Source organism: Copadichromis virginalis, unplaced genomic scaffold, assembly GCF_057382275.1.
Source record: "Copadichromis virginalis isolate Kocher_CV1m ecotype Utaka unplaced genomic scaffold, C_Virginalis_male_GT1.1 unmapped_scaffold_1, whole genome shotgun sequence".
NCBI classification, from domain to species: domain Eukaryota; kingdom Metazoa; phylum Chordata; class Actinopteri; order Cichliformes; family Cichlidae; genus Copadichromis; species Copadichromis virginalis.
Genome location: NW_028188589.1, coordinates 10817239 through 10837132, shown reverse-complemented (window position 1 = coordinate 10837132; position 19894 = coordinate 10817239). Strand labels below are relative to the sequence as shown.

The following is a 19894-nucleotide window of genomic DNA, read 5'->3' as shown; positions in this document are numbered from 1 at the left end:
TGTTAAACAGTCTGAGAGGTCACACAGAGTCCCAGCAGCTAAAGCCTGGATCATACTGGCTGCTGTTACTCCATCAGGACAACACTGAACCACAGTGGTGTGGATGTAGTGGATAAATCCCACCATACTGATGCTCAGAGTTAACCACAGGGAACAAAACCAGATGTTACCTTCAGATTGTGACCTTTGGAGTGGACGATGCAGATTTCAATAGAGAATAAATGTTGTTGTTTTTCAGCTGTGAAGAAAGAATCTAATTTTCTGAACTTAAGAATTTATGATGCTGGAAACAACATGGAGACTATAACACAACATTTCCACTGTGTTCATAGAATGAATGTAAAACTGTCAGACATTCATTAAATATGCAAAATGTCTACAGAAGCATCAGAGGGTCAGACGTGAAGCACTCAGTGATTTTGATCAAATGACTCATCAGTTATTGATCTGTACTACACTGATCTACCACGTTAGTAAAGCTGGTGTTCTGGTGGTGGAGGGAGACTCGGATCATGTTCTGGTTTTGGAGCAGTGATCTGCTGATGGTTCAGTTTGATGAGCTTCTTCAAAATCATCCCTGACATCACCACTGAAAGGACGTCCATGAAAACAGACTGAAAATTACTGATATGTTCACAATCTGAGAGTTTAAAACTTGACAGACTTGATTCAGATGAAGTTATTTGAGCAGAAACTCCTGGATCTTTATCCTGTGTTGATCTAATCCTTCATGGTTCCTCCACAGAGTGGACCAGCAGAGCTCAGAGGTTCCCAGTGGTCAGTCTGCCCAGCAGCATCAAACACAGCTGGACTCCATATTTATGGTCTGTACATGTACAACAACTACTGTTACATCTGTTCTGTTCACAGTCATCTCCACGCTGCTCTTTGTAGACCAGTGGATCGTCAGTGTGTCCAACATGGATCTGATGTTTGGCTCCATGATTTCAGTCTGATTGGCTCATTCATAAATATTCTGTTCCAGCTGCTGGAGGACAACATCATCACTTTTGTGAAGAACGAGCTGAAGAAGATCCAGAAGGTTCTGAGTCCAGATTACCCAGAATGCTTAGAGAGTCAGAGGAGCAGCAGCAGAGAGGCATTTGTGAAGATCACAGTGGACTTCCTGAGGAGAATGAAGCAGGAGGAGCTGGCTGACCGTCTGCAGAGCAGTAAGAGGATTTATCTAAAGATTTAAGCTGCTGGATAAATGAACATTTTCCAGAGATGGAAGATGGAGCAACATGTTTTAAAGATTAGTTCTTTTTGGAATTGAGTGTTTATTTTTCTTCTCATTCAGAACTTCAAGCTGCAGTTTGTCAGCGTAACCTTAAATCCACCCTGAAGAAGAAGTTCCAGTGTGTGTTTGAGGGCATCGCTAAAGCAGGAAACCCAACCCTCCTGAATCAGATCTACACAGAGCTCTACATCACAGAGGGAGGGACTGCAGAGGTCAATGATGAACATGAGGTCAGACAGATTGAAACAGCATCCAGGAAACCAGACAGACCAGAAACAACAATCAGACAAGAAGACATCTTTAAAGCCTCACCTGGAAGAGATGAACCAATCAGAACAGTGCTGACAAAGGGAGTGGCTGGCATTGGGAAAACAGTCTTAACACAGAAATACAGCCTGGACTGGGCTGAAGACAAAGCCAACCAGGACATCCAGTTCATATTTCCATTCACTTTCAGAGAGCTGAATGTGCTGAAAGAGGAAAAGTTCAGCTTGGTGGGACTTGTTCATCACTTCTTTACTGAAACCAAAGAAGCAGGAATCTGCAGCTTTGAAGACTTTCAGGTTGTGTTCATCTTTGATGGTCTGGATGAGTGTCGACTTCCTCTGGACTTCCACAAAACTACAATCCTAACTGACCCTAGAAAGTCCACCTCAGTGGATGTGCTGCTGATAAACCTCATCAGGGGGAAACTGCTTCCCTCTGCTCGCCTCTGGATAACCACACGACCTGCAGCAGCCAATCAGATCCCTCCTGACTGTGTCGGCATGGTGACAGAGGTCAGAGGGTTCACTGACCCACAGAAGGAGGAGTACTTCAGGAAGAGATTCAGAGATGAGGAGCAGGCCAGCAGCATCATCTCCCACATCAAGACATCACGAAGCCTCCACATCATGTGCCATATCCCAGTCTTCTGCTGGATCACTGCTACAGTTCTGGAGGATGTGCTGGAAACCAGAGAGGGAGGACAGCTGCCCAAGACCCTGACTGAGATGTACATCCACTTCCTGGTGGTTCAGGCCAAAGTGAAGAAGTTCAAGTATGATGGAGGAGCTGAGACAGATCCACACTGGAGTCCAGAGAGCAGGAAGATGATGGAGTCTCTGGGAAAACTGGCTTTTGATCAGCTACAGAAAGGAAACCTGATCTTCTATGAATCAGACCTGACAGAGTGTGGCATCGATATCAGAGCAGCCTCAGTGTACTCAGGAGTGTTCACACAGATCTTTAAAGAGGAGAGAGGACTGTACCAGGACAAGGTGTTCTGCTTCATCCATCTGAGTGTTCAGGAGTTTCTGGCTGCTCTTCATGTCCATCTGACCTTCATCAACTCTGGACTCAATCTGCTGGAAGAACAACAAACAACCTCTACATGGTCTAAACTATTTAACAAACCAAAACTTCAATCTCTCCACCAGAGTGCTGTGAACAAGGCCTTAGAGAGTCCAAATGGACACCTGGACTTGTTCCTCCGCTTCCTCCTGGGTCTTTCACTGCAGACCAATCAGACTCTCCTACGAGGTCTGCTGACACAGACAGGAAGTAGCTCACAGACCAATAAGAAAACAGTCCAGTACATCAAGAAGAAGCTCAGTGAGAATCTGTCTGCAGAGAAAAGCATCAATCTGTTCCACTGTCTGAATGAACTGAATGATCGTTCTCTAGTGGAGGAGATCCAACAGTCCCTGAGATCAGGAAGTCTCTCCACAGATGAACTGTCTCCTGCTCAGTGGTCAGCTCTGGTCTTCATCTTACTGTCATCAGAAGAAGATCTGGATGTGTTTGACCTGAAGAAATACTCTGCTTCAGAGGAGGCTCTTCTGAGGCTGCTGCCAGTGGTCAAAGCCTCCAACAAAGCTCTGTAAGTACATTTGTACTCATGTCTTTACTTTTAACATCCAACTGTGTCAGTAATTTATTTCACCAGGTTTTCTGTCTTTGTATGAATTTGTAAAGTTTGGGGATTTCTCCAATACAACTGTGACCTCTTTGATGCCTCCAGAACTCGGTGTACTCGAGACGCTGGATTCACCATAAACTCTGATCATCACCGCTGCTGTTATGTTATCAGTCTTTGTTTAAACACTTAGGCTGCATGTGCCTGATGTTGTGATACTTTATATTCACATGTATGCTCCTAGATACATTTCTACTGCAGGTCTATGTTTAGTCACAAATGTTGGTGAAACACTTGCTTTTACATGCATGGTGGGTCCTGCATTAAAGAAAGCATTTGAATTACTCAGTGAATCCTGGCAGCCAGAGAAACATCCTTAGTTCCACTTTAAACTAAACTCTGCTTTGGTCTTCCACAGTGTGTTTGTTGTTTCTTTGTTGTTGTTGGCCTGCTCTCTCCTCTCACTCCAATCTGGTTGCAGCAGATGTTTGTCCCTCCCTGAACCTGCAGACTTGGGTGCAGCACCTCAGTTCATCTTCAGTCTGAAACCAGCTGTTGTAGCTATATCCCCTCAAGCACACCTTCCCTGGTCATCTCTGCTGTGGTTGCTATAAAATTTAATCTTGATTTAAAAAAAAGAACAAAAACCTCAAGTCAGACTTGATGCCATTTGTTGGCAGCATGGTGCCTGTTTGATGATAAACTGCAGCACAGTCTAAAGCAAACCTTCTGACTTTATTGACTTTATGCATGTATATATTCTTCCTGTTCACCTTGGACACACAGCAGCTCTCTGTTTGTTGTGATTGGATCTAGAACAGCCAACATATCCTAATCTAGATGATTTCTAAGGTGGTATCTGGGAGGAAAAGTTAAAATCAGCTTGGATGGCCTGTACTGTATGATGGCCTTGGTTGCACCACATTGATAGCCATGCAGGGTGGTTCACTCCTTGTGCAAGAAGACCGAGGAGTGAGCCACCCTTGGTCAAAGCTTGGCCATTCAAGCTCACTGTTTTCCCCTTGTTGGTTGATAATAGTATTTTTTTTACCTGACTTATGGTCATCATTGTCTTCAAATTAACTCACACACTGCTGACTGCTGTAGCTTACCTGGCTGAGCAGGTGACCCATGCACTGAAGGTTAGAGTCGTGACTTCAGGGCCTGGTTTGAGTCTGCCCAAGACCATTTCCTATGTGTTATTCTCCTCACTTCTCCCTCCCTTCCTGTCTTCTTTGTCCTATACAGTGAAGACAAAAGGCCTCGAGTTCTGAAAACTCTTCCCCTTCATCATCTTCCATCTCTCTCATGTAAAGTTCAGATTCAGAACACTGTATTTATTTTCAAGGGGCAATTAGGATACTGAGCTTTCCAACCGTACATACAATACACAAACATCACATTGGGGAGACAGGTCAGGCTAGGTAGCTGGCCGGTCAGCCGCTAGAGCAGCGACCCGGAACCGAACAGCGGAAAATGCTCAACAGCAGGAAAGATGAGGAGAAAAAAGAACTCCTCCCAGACTGAGCTCCAGCAGGGAGATCAGTTTGAGAACAGAAAAATATGACCTTAGCGCAGAGCACATGAAAACTCTTAAATGGTAAATGGTAAATGGACTAGTTCTTATATAGCGCTTTTCCACTCTTCTGAGCACTCAAAGCGCTTTACACAACTTGTGCATTCACCCATTCACACCCATTCGCACAAGCACAACTGACATTCACACACATTCATACTCCGATGAATGCATCGGAGAGCAATTTCGGGTTAGTATCTTGCCCAAGGATATTTGGCATGCAGACTAGGGGAAGCCGGGAATCGAACCACCAACCTTCCGATCAGTAGATGACCTGCTCTACCACCTAAGCTACAGCCACCCAATGCGCCATAGAAACACATGACAAGCAGCAGGGATGGGTAAAAGGTGAGAGACAGCCGGTGTAGACAGTGCATCTGGGCCTGCAGCATTTGCGCTGGTCCCCTCGACCCACCGTCTGCACCGGGAGGGGATAAGCATGCTTAGGATGGGAAGGAACAGTCTAAACACCGTCTATTATCAGGGTGAGATTTGTTATGTTCAGCTCCAGCCTTGAGACCACAGCTGGCGCCGGTATGTTAGCCGCATGAGCTGATGGTGGCTTTCTTTGGTGTGAACAACTGACTCAGAAGGTGGAGCAGGTGGAGCTTACAAGGAGTAAGTGCTGCTATAGAAGAAGAGTTGTGTTTTAATGAAGCTATTTAGTTAACCAATAATTGTATTGCATGCTGGCGTTAAAAAAATCTTTCATTTGACTGATTTAATTAATTTGTTTGTTTGTTTTCTTCCAGACTGAGTGGCTGTAACCTCTCAGAGAGAAGCTGTGATGCTCTGTCCTCAGTTCTCAACTCCCAGTCCTCTAGTCTGAAAGAGCTGGACCTGAGTAACAATGACCTGTGGGATTCAGGGGTGAAGCTTCTGTCTGCTGCACTGCAGAGTCCACATTGTACACTGGAAACTGTCAGGTCAGGATCCAAACATCCCCACTGCTGATCATTAAATGATATTATTGTATAAACAACCAAGCTTTATAGAATTGGCAGGTGAACTTTTCTTATCTTTGGATTGTTTAGGAGATTCTTAATTGCTGTCTGTCACTGTGGTTTCATTTGTAAAGCCACTTCTGCTGCTTTCATTCATTTGGAAGTCCTGTAGCTGAGTTTGGGAGAGACTAACAGCCTCGGCAGCAGAGGGGAGAAAGGCTGTAACACCACCACTTTACTTTACTTCTACCTGTCACATCATTTTATCAGGAAACAAATATGCTCATGTTTTTACTATGTTTGTCTTGAAGATGTAAGAAGATCACATGGTGCTTTTTATTATTGTGTTGGTTTGTTTCCTGTCTCTTGGATGGAGCCCAGCTGTGCGTGGCCCCTGGGCCTGTGGTCAGAGTGTGTGCTGGATAATCCGGACCAGGATGAGGCCAACCTGACATGGGATGAAATGTCTGTCACATATTTGAGCCTAATTTAAAAATATCCTCCATGAATATTGAATAATAACAATAATAATAAAGGGTCAGAAGATGACTTGTTGAAATGAAAATGAGCTTGTAGTTTGTCTGCTTTAATAATGTGACTGGAAAAAGGTGTTGGACTTCAAATATGTCCATTTCTTTCACACTTCACCTTTAAAAGTGAAGCCTTGTTGTTCCTGGAAGGAAAAACACGACTTTTTCATGTTTTTATGATAAATGTACGACTTTAATGTGAAATGTTCAGTTTTTTCTCTTGTTGTGTTTGTTTGAAGCTGCTTCCTGTTGGCTTCAGCTGTTTGGAGTTTCCATTTTCTAAACTTCTACATTCTGAACCTTCTTCAGCTCTGAACAGATGATGAAACACTGAATGATTTTAAGCTCACACTTTGTCTAATACACTTACATCTTTCATTCTTTATACAGATTGTGGGGCTGTGGTTTGTCAAAGATCAGCTGTGATTATCTGGCAGCAGCACTGAAGTCCAACCCCTCCCATCTGAGAGAGCTGGACCTGAGTAACAATAACAGCCTGCAGGATTCAGGAGTGAAGCATCTGTGTGGTTTCCTGGAGAGTCCAGGATGTGGACTTGAAACTCTGAGGTCAGTCAGCATGTTTTAGTTGTGCTGAGATGAATATGATGTGAAAGTTGTGCTGACACTAAACTGCAGACATCAGGCTGATATTATACTGATCCACACTGAGGATCTTCATGGTAAAGTCTGTTTTCTTCTTCTCTGGTTTAGTCCATTGACTGCAGCAGAACAATGTTTGCATTTCAAACAGTGATACTCAACGTATGGCCCGCGGTCCACACCTTTCCTGATTCAGAGAGAGGGGACCCTGATTAACTGTGTAGCTTCTTCCTCACAGTTCTAAGTATCAGACACAACAATGAATAATCCACAGCTGACTGTCTTTAGCAGGTCAAAGGTCACGGCACACAGCAGACAGTGGGAAATATTATAATTCTGATCATTTATCAGCACATATCCATATGTATAAAAACAAAGCTGACACTGTGAGACTTGATCAGAGGTGTGATCATCACAGCAGAGGCCTTTGTGTCAAAGTCACTGAGGATCAAACAGAAACACATGAAGCAGATTTTCCTCTTCTGGCTTTTTATAGCAGATAACCTTCAAAATCTTCTGCAGTCGATCAAAACCTGAAGCAAACCATGAATCAACATGTGAACATGACCTGATGCTGCTGAAGTGAAGCAAAGTTACAGAGGTTTGATTACAGACACAGCTGAGAGTTTGTAATCTGTCATCATTTTAAAAGGTCTAAATTTCTTCAGTATTGAACAGCAGAAATGAGGCTTTGTTTTCAGAGGCCGACAGCAGTGAACACAACAGCAGACTGGTGCGTAATAAGCAGTGAATAATGCAGGAAACAGATTTTTGAAGGTAAACTGTTCTTGAAGTACACTGAGAGAGAGAGAGCTGTGCAGGAAGTAAACGTCAAAGTCAGAGAGAATTCATGACGATGTTCATCAAACGTAAAGCGTAGTTTGGATCTTCTTCTGCTGCTGGTTCAGTCAGTTTTGGTTGGAGACAGATGAAACCTGCAGCTTCAGGATCTGTGAGCTGTCCACTTTCAGCCCCGACGGCGTGTCCGTGTACGTGCCGTCGAGTGAACGATCCACGCTCTGTGTTTCCATCTTTGTGTGTTTAGAATCAGAATCAGAATCAGAATCAGAATGGGTTTATTGCCAGATGTTGAGGTTTACAACATTAGGAATTTGCTGCGGTGCTTCAGTGCAAACAATAAGAATTAAAGTGCTATGTAGAAAGAAAGATATGTGCATGAGATATACATGAGATATATACATGAGAATAAGAATTAAGAGTGCTACGTAGAAGGATATATACATGAGTGCAGGTGGTGATCAGTGCCAGACATGAAATGATGCAGTGACACAGCGTAGGGTCATGTGTGAGTGGCGGGGACAGTCATGTGGTTATTGTTCATGTGTCCAACAGCAGAGGGGAAGAAACTGTTCTTGTGGCGAGAGGTTCTGGTGCGAATGGACCGGAGCCTCCTGCCTGAGGGGAGCAGGTCAAACAGACTGTGTCCAGGGTGAGAAGGGTCAGCTGAGATCCGGGCTGCACGCCGCAGTGTCCTGGAGGTGTACAGGTCCTGCAGAGATGGGAGTCTGCAGCCAATCACCTTCTCAGCAGAGCGCACAACACGCTGCAGTCTCTGTTTGTCCCTGATAGTGGCTCCAGCGTACCACACGGTGATGGAGAAGGTGAGGATGGACTCGATGATTGCAGTGTAGAACTGCATCATCGTCCGTGTTGGCAGGTTGAATTTCTTCAGCTGCCTCAGGAAGTACATCCTCTGCTGGGCTTTCTTGATGACGGAGGTGATGGTGGGCTCCCACTTCAGGTCCTGGGTGATGGTGGTACCCAGGAAGCGGAATGAGTCCACAGAGGTGATGGGGGTGTCAGTCAGGATGATGGGGGGGAGTGGGGCTGTGTGCTTCCTGAAGTCCACAATAATCTCCACTGTCTTCTGGGCATTCAGCACCAGGTTGTTGTGGCTGCACCAGGACACCAGACGTTCAACCTCCCTCCTGTAGGCAGACTCATCCCCGTCAGAGATGAGCCCAATGACGGTGGTGTCATCTGCGAACTTGATTAGCTTGACAGACTGGTGGGTGGAGGTGCAGCAGTTGGTGTACAGGGAGAAGAGCAGAGGAGAAGCTCTCATTTACTGCTCTCATTTACTGTTTTATCTGTTTGCTTGTTGTTGAAATACTTTTGGGAGCTTTAACCTGAGATTCTGGCAAAATACATTTATATTAAACATCGATTCAGGCTTGAATGAATCAACATCGTTTTATTCAAATTAAAACCATTTAAATAGGAAAATCCATTTTTTTACACCCGCCTCTAATGCTGGGTAATGTCAGCTGGTCCATGTGCAGCTGGCTGTGAGGCTCAGGGAGCGTCTACAAAGTGCAACACTGAAAGAACATCATCCATAAATATTGAGTAATAACTGGACTCTCATACAGCGAGACTCAAATGCCTTTAAACATCAGCTTATCCTGCTGATCCAAGTCCAACACTGAGTTTGTAAAAACATGTTTGTCAATCATTTTGTTTGGTTTCTGAGGAAAATGATTCAATAACTTGCTGCTAATACACAACATTTCATCATATTTCCTCAAATGAGTGTGTGATGTTCTTTCAGTGTTGCCCTTTGTAGACGCTCCCTGAGCACTGGTCTCACAGCCAGCTGCACATAGAGACCAGTGTTGTTAGTCCAGGTCAGAAGATGACTTGTTGGAATGAAAATGAGCTTGTAGTTTGTCTGCTTTAATAATGTGACTGGAAAAAGGTGTTGGACTTCAAATATGTCCATTTCTTTCACACTTCACCTTTAAAAGTGAAGCCTTGTTGTTCCTGGAAGTAAAAACACGACTTTTTCAAGTCTTTTTCCTGTTTTTATGAGAAATGTACGACTTTAAACCCTTGTGTGGCCCTAAAAAAATGCACCCTTTAAAGGCCCTAGGGACCAAAAATGTACATTCCCCAAAAGGTGCTATAAAAACTTTATATTCATATTTTTTTCCACTTTAAATTGGTCAGTCTTTTAAAACTACTTCTCCCTGAAATATTCATATAAAGTTTTAATTATATTTTCGTTGTTTTAACCCTTTAAATCCCAGTTGTATTACATGAGCGCCCTGTTTTTTAGCCCCAAAAAACAAAAACTAAATATTTTCAAAAAAAAACATTTGAAGTAATATTTGATTGTTATTATAATTAGGCCTTTAGATGGACCAAAGATTGGCACCAACAATCATTTCGATCCACTTTTAATTTTTTTTTCAGGACCAGAAAATGGTCTCCAGCCGGCCAAGCTGCTGAGGCTCCCCGGGAGGAGTGCCTCTCTCGCGGGTACGTGTCGAGCAGCCCCGGGGCATTCTTGCTTGGGTCTCCGTGTCTCCAGCGCATACGTCCGATACCACGTGACAACAAATATGTCATTTCCTGTTGATTAAAAAAAATGCACCCTCTAACGGCCCTAAGGGCAGAAAATGGTCCCGAACGAGCAGCCGGCCAAGCTGCTGCTGCACGCGGGGAATCAGTCTGCCTCTCCCGGGTGTCTGTCTCGAGCCGCCCGCTGGAAAAGGTGTATGTTCGAGCAGGCGTCAAATGTGGAGCAAGGGCGCCACCCGGTGGCCAAATAAAAAAATTACAATTCTAAGGCCTCTAGTTCAAAATGAAACCGGAAGTGCAGACATCACGAACACATTAAGGGTAATTAATTTGCAGTGAAAAATAGCGTTTATAATGGGTTTCAATGTGCCCAAAACGGCCACTAGGGCCTTAAGAGCTAGTTTATTGTTAGCTTAGCCACTGAAGCTAATTTAAGGAAGTCAGACTTGAATTTTGAAATGAAATTATACCAAACTTTTTTTTAGAGAATTTGGCTATATTCCATTCAACACAGTGCAAATGGCTTGTAACTGTAAAACTAACATGTACAAAAATGAGCACAGGGCTCCCCAGGGGTTTTAATGTGAAACATTCAGTTTTTTCTCTTGTTGTGTTTGTTTGAAGCTGCTTCCTTTTTTTTTTTAAACATTTATTTATTGGTTTTAACCGGTTTTACATGGTGCACCGTGAGCAAAAAGCTTGAAGCTGCTTCCTGTTGGCTTCAGCTGTTTGGAGTTTCCATTTTCTAAACTTCTACATTCTGAACCTTCTTCAGCTCTGAACAGATGATGAAACACTGAATGATTTCAAGCTCACACTTTGTCTAGTAAACTTACATCTTTCATTCTTTATACAGATTGATGGACTGTGGTTTGTCAGAGATCAGCTGTGATTATCTGGCAGCAGCACTGAAGTCCAACCCCTCCCATCTGAGAGAGCTGGACCTGAGTAACAATAACAACCTGCAGGATTCAGGAGTGAAGCATCTGTGTGGTTTCCTGGAGAGTCCAGGATGTGGACTTGAAACTCTGAGGTCAGTCACATGTTCTAGTTGTGCTGAGATGAATATGATGTGAAAGTTGTGCTGACACTGTGGATCAGTAGGCCCACACACCTCTATACAGGAAGTTTGGTTCTACTCTTTGTAGAACTTCTGATCCCTGATCCTCTGAGTCTGACTCAGTAAATAATGAATAATCTTCACTTTACATTTCAGTCAGTTCAGATTTCATTAGCACGTTCACTTTAGCATAATCCATTTTAATCCAAACACCTTTCTCTTTAAACTCTGTTTGTCAGTCACAGTATATCCAGTACAATCCTCTTTTTCACTGCGTCACACACATTCAGAGATCAGAGTGTCCTGTGTGTGCTCTCATTCACTCACACTCACTCTCATATGGCTGAAGTCTGTTTGTACACAGGCTGTCAGCTGGCCTGAGTTCGGCCTGTCTCTAAAATCCTTATTTTATTACTTTTATTCTGATTCATCAAAGCCAAACTCAAACATATTTATATTTACTGATTATGTTCTCATCAATAATTAACAGTCAGTACATTCAGATATGAATCATAATTCAGTGTTTAACATATTATCACAGATGGACTGCACAGGAGATCTCCTTTATGAAGAAACTGTGAAAGTTTGTCCAACAGTGGGAAACATTTCAGAGAACATCTCAGAGAATATCTGTGAAGCAGAAACTAAACATAATAATAGAAGAAAAGCCAAATAATGATCCAAATCCTGCTCTGAGACTATCAGACAGTAAAGGCTTCCAAAGACTGCTCACCTCTCAGACTTACTTAAAGATGCTGGTGCTGTCCACAGATCAGCTGACCTGCTGGGTCTCCATGATCAGCTTTGTTTCTTGGAGATAAAGGCTGAAGCCTTTAGAGCTTCAGTTCTCCAGAGCAGCAGGATGTCTGAGGTCCGCAGAAACACAAAAACACAGCAGCTAAAAATAGTTGTTCAAAGAAAACGAGGTGGGAGCTGCTGATTCCTGAGCTTTGATACTGGATTAGCTTCAGTAGTTATTCCAATCACTGCTGTAGGAGCTACATTTAGTCACAGCTGACTGTCTTCTTTGAACAATCACAATGACTACTGTTCTAAAAAACAAGCACACAAAGAACCAATGAGAGTGTAGAACATGATAAAGAGCTCCTGTGATGGTGGCAAAGAAATGAGCAGCAGACGGCCGTCTACATGTTGTAGTGGTTTACAGTCACCAGGGGGCGCCGTCACGGCCACGCAGTCAGTGGGCTGCTCTGCTTGTGCTGTTGTTGGTGAAGCTGAAGTGAAAGCGAATGTTAAAACAATGAAAAGTGTCCACTGCAGCCTCCATCTGAGCTTGTCATGTTCTTCTTCTTTGATCCTTTGTGTTTGTGCTGAACACTGCTGTCGCTCTCTTCCCTGTTCCCGCCCACTTTCTAACCAATCAGCATTGGAGCGTGCACAGCGTCGTCCACACTGAGCTTTGTTGTGAGCACGTGGACTCGTCTGCAGAACATTTCCAGTACAATAACCAGCTGTGCATGCGCCCCAAGCAGCAGCTTCAAGCTCACCTCAAAGAAGTTTAACAGGAAGGACGACTCATCCATCACGCGTCCAGCTGTGACCGTGTCCACAGCAGAGTGTCACCGAGGCTTAATGCTAACACGCACACATGAAGCTAATACCACCACGAGCAGCTGCTCAGTGGATTTGGAGGAGAAATGTCTGCAGCTTCTCACAGGCAGTACGCAGAATGTGGATCTCCACAAAGACTGTGGAGACCTCGTCCCAGACTCAAAATCAACACTTGTCTGCTCAAAACTTCTCACACGTTCCCGTCACAAGTGTCTTCTAAGTGAAGCTACCAGGTTCAGGTCCAGCTCTGTTTATCTGGGGCTGCAGTAAATGGGTGATCCATCCTCACAAAGCAACACAGACACCACATATGCAAACACAGCATCATACAACACAACCAAGAGATCCAAAGAATTATCTCTGCATTTCTGTGGCTGATGCTGCTGGAACGAAGCTGTTTGAAACCTTGTTGTTCTGCACTTTGGGACCTGAATAGAAACCTGAACCTCTGTGCAGAGGGTTCAACTCTGAGGAGTCCTGTTCAGTTTTTTATTTCACACAGCAAAACTTGACAACTTTATGATAAATGTACGACTTCAATGTGAAAAATTCATTTTTTTCTCTTGTTTGTTTGAAGCTGCTTCCTGTTGGCTTCAGCTGTTTGGAGTTTCCATTTTCTAAACTTCTACATTCTGAACCTTCTTCAGCTCTGAACAGATGATGAAACACTGAATGATTTCAAGCTCACACTTTGTCTAATAAACTTACATCTTTCATTTTTTATTCAGATTGAAGGACTGTGATTTGTCAGAGATCAGCTGTGATTATCTGGCAGCAGCACTGAAGTCCAACCCCTCCCATCTGAGAGTGCTGGACCTGAGTAACAATAACAACCTGCAGGATCCAGGAGTGAAGCATCTGTGTGGTTTCCTGGAGAGTCCAGGATGTCGATTTGAAACTCTGAGGTCAGTCACATGTTTTAGTTGTGCTGAGATGTGAAAGTTGTGCTGACACTGTGGATCAGTAGGCCCACACACCTCTATACAGGAAGTCTGGTTCTACTCTTTGTAGAACTTCTGATCCCTGATCCTCTGAGTCTGACTCAGTAGATAATGCAGAGTTCTGAGCTGATGTGGGTGAGAGGACTCGGGCAGCCTGACAGAGTTGATGTCCAGGTCTTCCCTGCTTGTCCTGATATGCATAAACATGAGTATCCTTGCAGGTCAGATCTCATCAGTCACACCTGTTAGTGCAGCTCTCCTCTAGATTGTAGTGGATGTTAAACTAGGATGATTTTAGGAGCCTGGACCGCAGATCTAAGGGAAGATATGACTTGGAAAGACTAAACCAACCTATTAGAGGTGTTCGCACTAACATAGATAAATACTCAGATTTACACCTTTAGTGTCTCACAAAGGGTTAAAAAGTGAATGTGCACAGAGAGGTTGGTGGTGAGACGGGCACTTCCAGCACTGTAGATGTGATCCAGCTCAGTGTTGATGGAAATAATCCAGAGAGCAGGATTCCTTGATGAATGTCACATCTTCTTAAAGTTATAATCCACAGGGAAAACTGTTAAACTGTCGATCTGATATCTACTCAACCAATCAGGTGTTTGATCTCCAGCCCCACCTTATTATAAGTTTCTCTCTTTTACACCTCAATTATCTTCACTTCACATTTCAGTCAGTTCAGATTTCATTAGCACGTTCACTTTAGCATAATCCATTTTAATCCAAACACCTTTCTCTTTAAACTCTGTTTGTCAGTCACAGTATATCCAGTACAATCCTCTTTTTCACTGCGTCACACACATTCAGAGATCAGAGTGTCCTGTTTGTGCTCTCATCCACGCACACTCACACTCAAATGGCTGAAGTCTGTTTGTACACAGGCTAATCTGGGACTCTCCACTATTTGACCCTAGAAATAAAGAAGCTTCTTGGATGAGAGGTGAAACGTCTTCAAGAAACTTAAAGAAGTCCAGATGCCTTTTTTTCTAAGCTCTTTAGATGACTGCGAACCTTCACAGACACCTCATCAGTGGGACTCTCAGAGCTACCAGCCCTTTGCTACAATCACAAAGCTCTTCATTGAAATCAATGATATCAAAGCTGGAATCAAATGAGTCCAAGTCTTCTGCTGATTCAGCATCACATTCATCTTTGGTCCTTGTTCTGCATCCCCAACATGGACTTCATTCCTTTCCGAGTCAACCTTGAGTGTCCTTTATTCAGCTCATCCTCTGCTTTACTTTTACACCTGATTTTAGCTGCTTTTCTTCTCTCCCTCATAACAAGACAGCTTCTTCTGCCTGAGAACATGTTGGAGTGATTTACTAATCCAGGGCTGATTTTTGGGGAAAATAGTTCTTGTTTTCAAAGTAATCTCCATTTTTCCCAGAATGAAATGTAAGTAGAAATCGATGATCTAAGTGAGAACATGAGCCTTTAAAAAGGCTCTTCTGAGGCTGCTGCCAGTGGTCAAAGCCTCCAACAAAGCTCTGTAAGTAATTATGTGATCATAGCTTTAGCTTTTAAATGTTTATTCTAGTTAACACAGATCAGGTGGAACAACTCAAATAAAATATCAAAAATATTAAGTGGTCATCGGTACTTAGTTTGTTCAATACTGAATACAATGGAGCACAAATTGTCCACGTTTCTGAAATATTTCTGGGTGTAACTGTCACCAAAGTGCAATTTAGACCTGGCCTGTGGTTGTTATCTAAGTGATAATCATCAATTCTACTAAAACAAATACAAAATAAAGAAATTTGACACATTCTGTTGATATCAAAAGCACACTGAACAATTCAGTGTTGTTTTACTGCTGTTCTCTCTTCACTTCTTCTCCTCTGATTCTCTCCACATGTTGCTCTGCATCAGTGCTCAGTTTCCTGACAAAACAAGATGAAATATTGCTAAATATAATAGTATCTCATTACACTTCAACATAAGTGTTTTATTTTTGTAATTGTTTATCTGTTATTTTTCAGACTGAGTCACTGTGACCTGTCAGAGAGAAGCTGTGAAGCTCTGGCCTCAGGTCTCAGCTCTCAGACCTCTAATCTGAGACAGCTGGACCTGAGTAACATTAACCTGAAGGATTCAGGCGTGAAGCTTCTGTCTGAAGGACTGAAGAGTCCACACTGTACACTGGAAACTCTCAGGTGAGATCAAGCATTTTTCTTTCATCAACTGACAGAATTAGCAGATTAATAATAAGGCAGTCCTCTAATAAGAGGAGAAGTGGAGGTGTTTTGAAGGGCAACATACTCTTATGTTAACAAGACAGGAAGTAGTTCCTGGGAACTGCTTCCTTTGTTATTGTCCAAGTAGAAACATGATGGTGAAACAGTGATGAGTTTGCAGAGGTGAATCCACAGCACACAACACAACAATGCTGTTGTGTGCTAAAAGCAGACTTCTCACAGATTCTGAGGCTGCAGGTTTCATCACTGTCCAACCAAAATTCACTGAACCAGCAGTAAATGAACGTCCAAAACTACGCTTCATGTTTAAAAAACAGATGATCAGGGGGATTTGTGTTTACATCTTTTTTGTGTAATCTGTTCACCTGCTGTTTCAGCTGTTTGGTGGTTGTTGAGATGGTTTTGTGAACTTTTAGCTGAGATTCTGACGTTTCTGTAGATACCACACATGTCTAATTACTTTGTACAGCATGAATGGCCATAACGAGTTTTTTAACAGTAAGAAAAGTTGTAAAACTTCAGAAAATATAGTTAAAAGTCCAAAACCTTCTACGTCTGGTGGCTTGTGGTAAGGAGCAGATCAAACGAGTAAAGAATTACGTTATAATTATAAATGGCTTCAACAGCACATTCAGGTCTGTGAGACTCATTCAGACACTGAGCCGTGGCTCTGTGCTACATGCACATATTTCTGCATCTCTGCCATTCAGACACACTTTATATATAGTTTATTTTATGTAATATTCAATACTGAACTGTACATTTAGTCTTTTTAAAGGCAGCAAGTTTTATTCAGTGTTTTCATAAAAGCCTTATTTTTATCCATTTACTGCTATTAGGAAGAACACGTGAGGTTTAAGACCTGGACCAGTTTGAAACCTTTTGTCCTCCACAATGGAAAATGGGTGGAAATAAAAATGGGTCTGTCTTTAGCCAGCTCCTAATTTTATCAGTTCTACTCTCAGCGTCTCCTGTATATCTCCTGTATAAATGTTGCACTCAGCTTTGTGGTCTCCAATATCACTGAAATGCAGCCAGATGCTGCTCATTTTGCCTTTTCACTCTTTCCTGACACGCTTGCATTTCAATACAGCTCCCATTTCTCTGTGTACCTGGGCCCGTATCCCTAAAGATTCTGAGAATCCTCTCAGAATCTTTAGGGATACTGTAATTGTAAATAATATTTCACATTCAAGAAAATATCTGGAAAATGAATAGTAAGCTGTAGGGGTTATAGGTTTGTTGCTGGCCCAGTTGGTGAACGAACATAAAGGTATGTTACGAGGAAAATTTGGCCCAACTGTCACTAGCCAAGGCAAGAGGCACTCCTGGGACACAATATCAGGATAGCCCGGCGGATCAAACACCATTCCCATCCGCAGCACCTGCTCCGTCAGCATCCCTGCAGGAGAGCAGATTGCAACTCACAATTGATGTGTGTGAACAACAAAAAAAAGTCCTTTCCCTTCAGGAGGAGTACTACCGCCTTAAAATTGAACACCTAAAAAATAAACCATTTACAGATTGTGTTCTGTGTCTTGCATTTAACAATTGCAGGTGATGTGTAGTAAAACTGTGGTAGTTCTTAATACCATCACAAGTTCTCAAAAGACATGGGGCTACAGCTTGCCTGAAATGTAAATTTGTGAAGTTTGCCCTGTAAGGCAGTCCACTCTGGGCTAGGTTCCCCTGTGGAATGTAAATATCTTCTTCACCACCATCCTCATCGTTGTCTTCATTCTCATCCTCATCGCCATCCTCCAGAGGTTCTGCAATCTGTCTAACCTTGCAAATATTGTGTAATATTGCACAGGCTATGATGACTTTGCTGACTTTTTCAGGCCTCAGACGCACCTCTGCGTGGAGAACATGAAAGCGCCTCTTAAGCTGGCCTATGCCACGCTCCACCACCGCTCCACCACCGCTCTTGTTGTCTTGTGGGCCCTACAATAGAATACAGAGACCTTTAATTATTTGATGGAAATATTGCACTACTTGGATGCTCTAACATATTGCTTGCATTTCATTTCCATGATTTTTGTATTGTTTGGCTTACCTGTTATAGGCCCTTGGCGTGGCTGGAGGTAAGGTGTAAGGAGCCATGGTTTGCATGGGTAGCCACTGTCCCCTAACAAGTGGCAATTAGCTGGCACATAGCGTCTCTCAAAAAGCTGTCTGATGCCACTCTCGGAGAGCATTCTCGCATCATGTGTGCAGCCTGGCCATTTAGCCACCATGTCCAAAATCTTACAGGCCGCATTGACGACTATTTGCACATTGATGCTGTGGAAATTCCTCCTGTTAACAAAGACAGCCTCGTCCTCTGATGGCGCAATTATTCTCACATGTGTTCCATCAATTACACCCACAACGCCAGGGAATCCTGCAATGTCCATAAATGCCCTTTTATGTGTGTGTAAAGTGCGGGCATCCAGCGGGAATGAAACAAATTGTGTCACAATATTAGGTTGTGACAAAGCTGTCAGTGTTTGGGTGATGACTCTGCTGACAGAGGATTGGGACAGACCCAAGTCATCAATGCTGCATTGTTGCATTTGCCCGGTTGCCAAATACCTCAGTGTTGTGATTACTTTCGTCTCCGGTGTAATAGCGTTGTGGCGTCGAGTTGGTGAAGTAATTGCATCTCTAAGGAGATCCACCACAAACATGATTCCTGCACGATCCAATCTGTAGCATCTCAATAATTCCCTGTCATGCAGTGTTTGCAGGACATCACTCCTGCCTCTTCTGTTGGCCATTTTGTGCAGCTGCTTAGGGGAACTCCACTAAAAGTCCTCTTCCCTGCTCTTAGCAGATCTCGCCTTAGGAGCCCTTTTAAGCGCTAGGAATCTTGAGGAATATATTATTTTATATTTTATATTAACTGGGATTGTCGTGTCACTTTTAGGGGACATTTTAAGAAAACGTCATGATTCTGAGAATTTTCTTATAATTTGGCTGCTAGGAGCCACTTTTTACACAAAGATTCTTTAGGGATACGAGCCCTGGTCTATACCACTACCCTTGCTGTCTATGGGACATGTCTTCTTTCACATAATGGTATGATCCCAGTCTGTCTCTTAAAGTGTTTAAAATCTCAGCCGTGCTCACATTGATTATCAGCAAGCCTGAAAATTCATCAATATTTGACATATGAAATTATCTCAAGGCCTGGATTTGGCCCACGGGCCATATGTTTGACACCCCTGGTTTACACAGTTTGGTATTCAATGTACAAGTGAGTTAGCTCTCAGCTAACTAGCAGACAAGCTAACTGCTGGGACTGCGTCTTTCTAACAAGAGCGTCAGACACTCAGACTGGTTTCCTTTGTGGATGATGATGTGTTCTCACACTGATCCTTCATGCTGATGCTGCCATCCACCCACTGCTCCTGGATTTCTCATCATCATCTCCATCAGCCCTCACAATACTCCACCTTCATCAGCTTCATGTTCAGCAGCCTGGATGGACAGTAATTCTTTCCATGGGTTATGGTGGGACATTGAGAGCTGAAGTCAAACAGCAGTGAGAACTAGAAAGCGAAAATTTCTGAAGAAATTTTAAGTGTGCCTATGCCGCCGCTAATCAGTGTAGTTTGCCATTCAAACGGCTACAGAGAGCAAAACTCAGCAGAGCAGCCATTCTCCACCATGAACTATGGTAAAACCAAACACCGCTCGCGCCTCACAGATGACAGCTTACAGTTTTGTGTAAAGATGAGGTGACTTCGTACAGCCCCGATTTGTAGACGCTGTGCGCAGAGGTTCATAAGCAGACCCGACAATGTTTGCATGAACACGCTTTGAAGCATTACGTTATGGACCACTTTTCACACATAGATGCTGTACCCACACAGCCGGCTGTAGCTTTTCATCTTACAGCCCGACACATACAAAAAAAAAAAGAAAAAAGAAACAGCCGAGAGAGCACAGACTTTACGCCTGAGAGGCGTGATTGCAGATGCCGCTGAGGTGGGTCCACCTCCCCTGCAGCGGC

The 19894-nt window shown here is 43.3% G+C and overlaps 1 protein-coding gene across 1 annotated transcript in view; it reads left to right on the top strand.

Annotated features, from left to right (window-relative positions):
• Positions 1-542: 542 nt before the first annotated feature.
• Positions 543-19894, top strand: part of LOC146679830 (NACHT, LRR and PYD domains-containing protein 3-like) — a 48159-nt gene continuing 28807 nt past the window's right edge. The window contains exons 1-8 of the mRNA XM_085450262.1: positions 543-824; positions 986-1172; positions 1301-3101; positions 5466-5639; positions 6578-6754; positions 10968-11144; positions 13472-13648; positions 15682-15855. Of these exons, the coding sequence (XP_085306388.1) occupies positions 822-824; positions 986-1172; positions 1301-3101; positions 5466-5639; positions 6578-6754; positions 10968-11144; positions 13472-13648; positions 15682-15855 (2870 nt within the window). The 5' untranslated portion in view covers positions 543-821. The remainder of the gene's footprint in view (positions 825-985; positions 1173-1300; positions 3102-5465; positions 5640-6577; positions 6755-10967; positions 11145-13471; positions 13649-15681; positions 15856-19894) is intronic.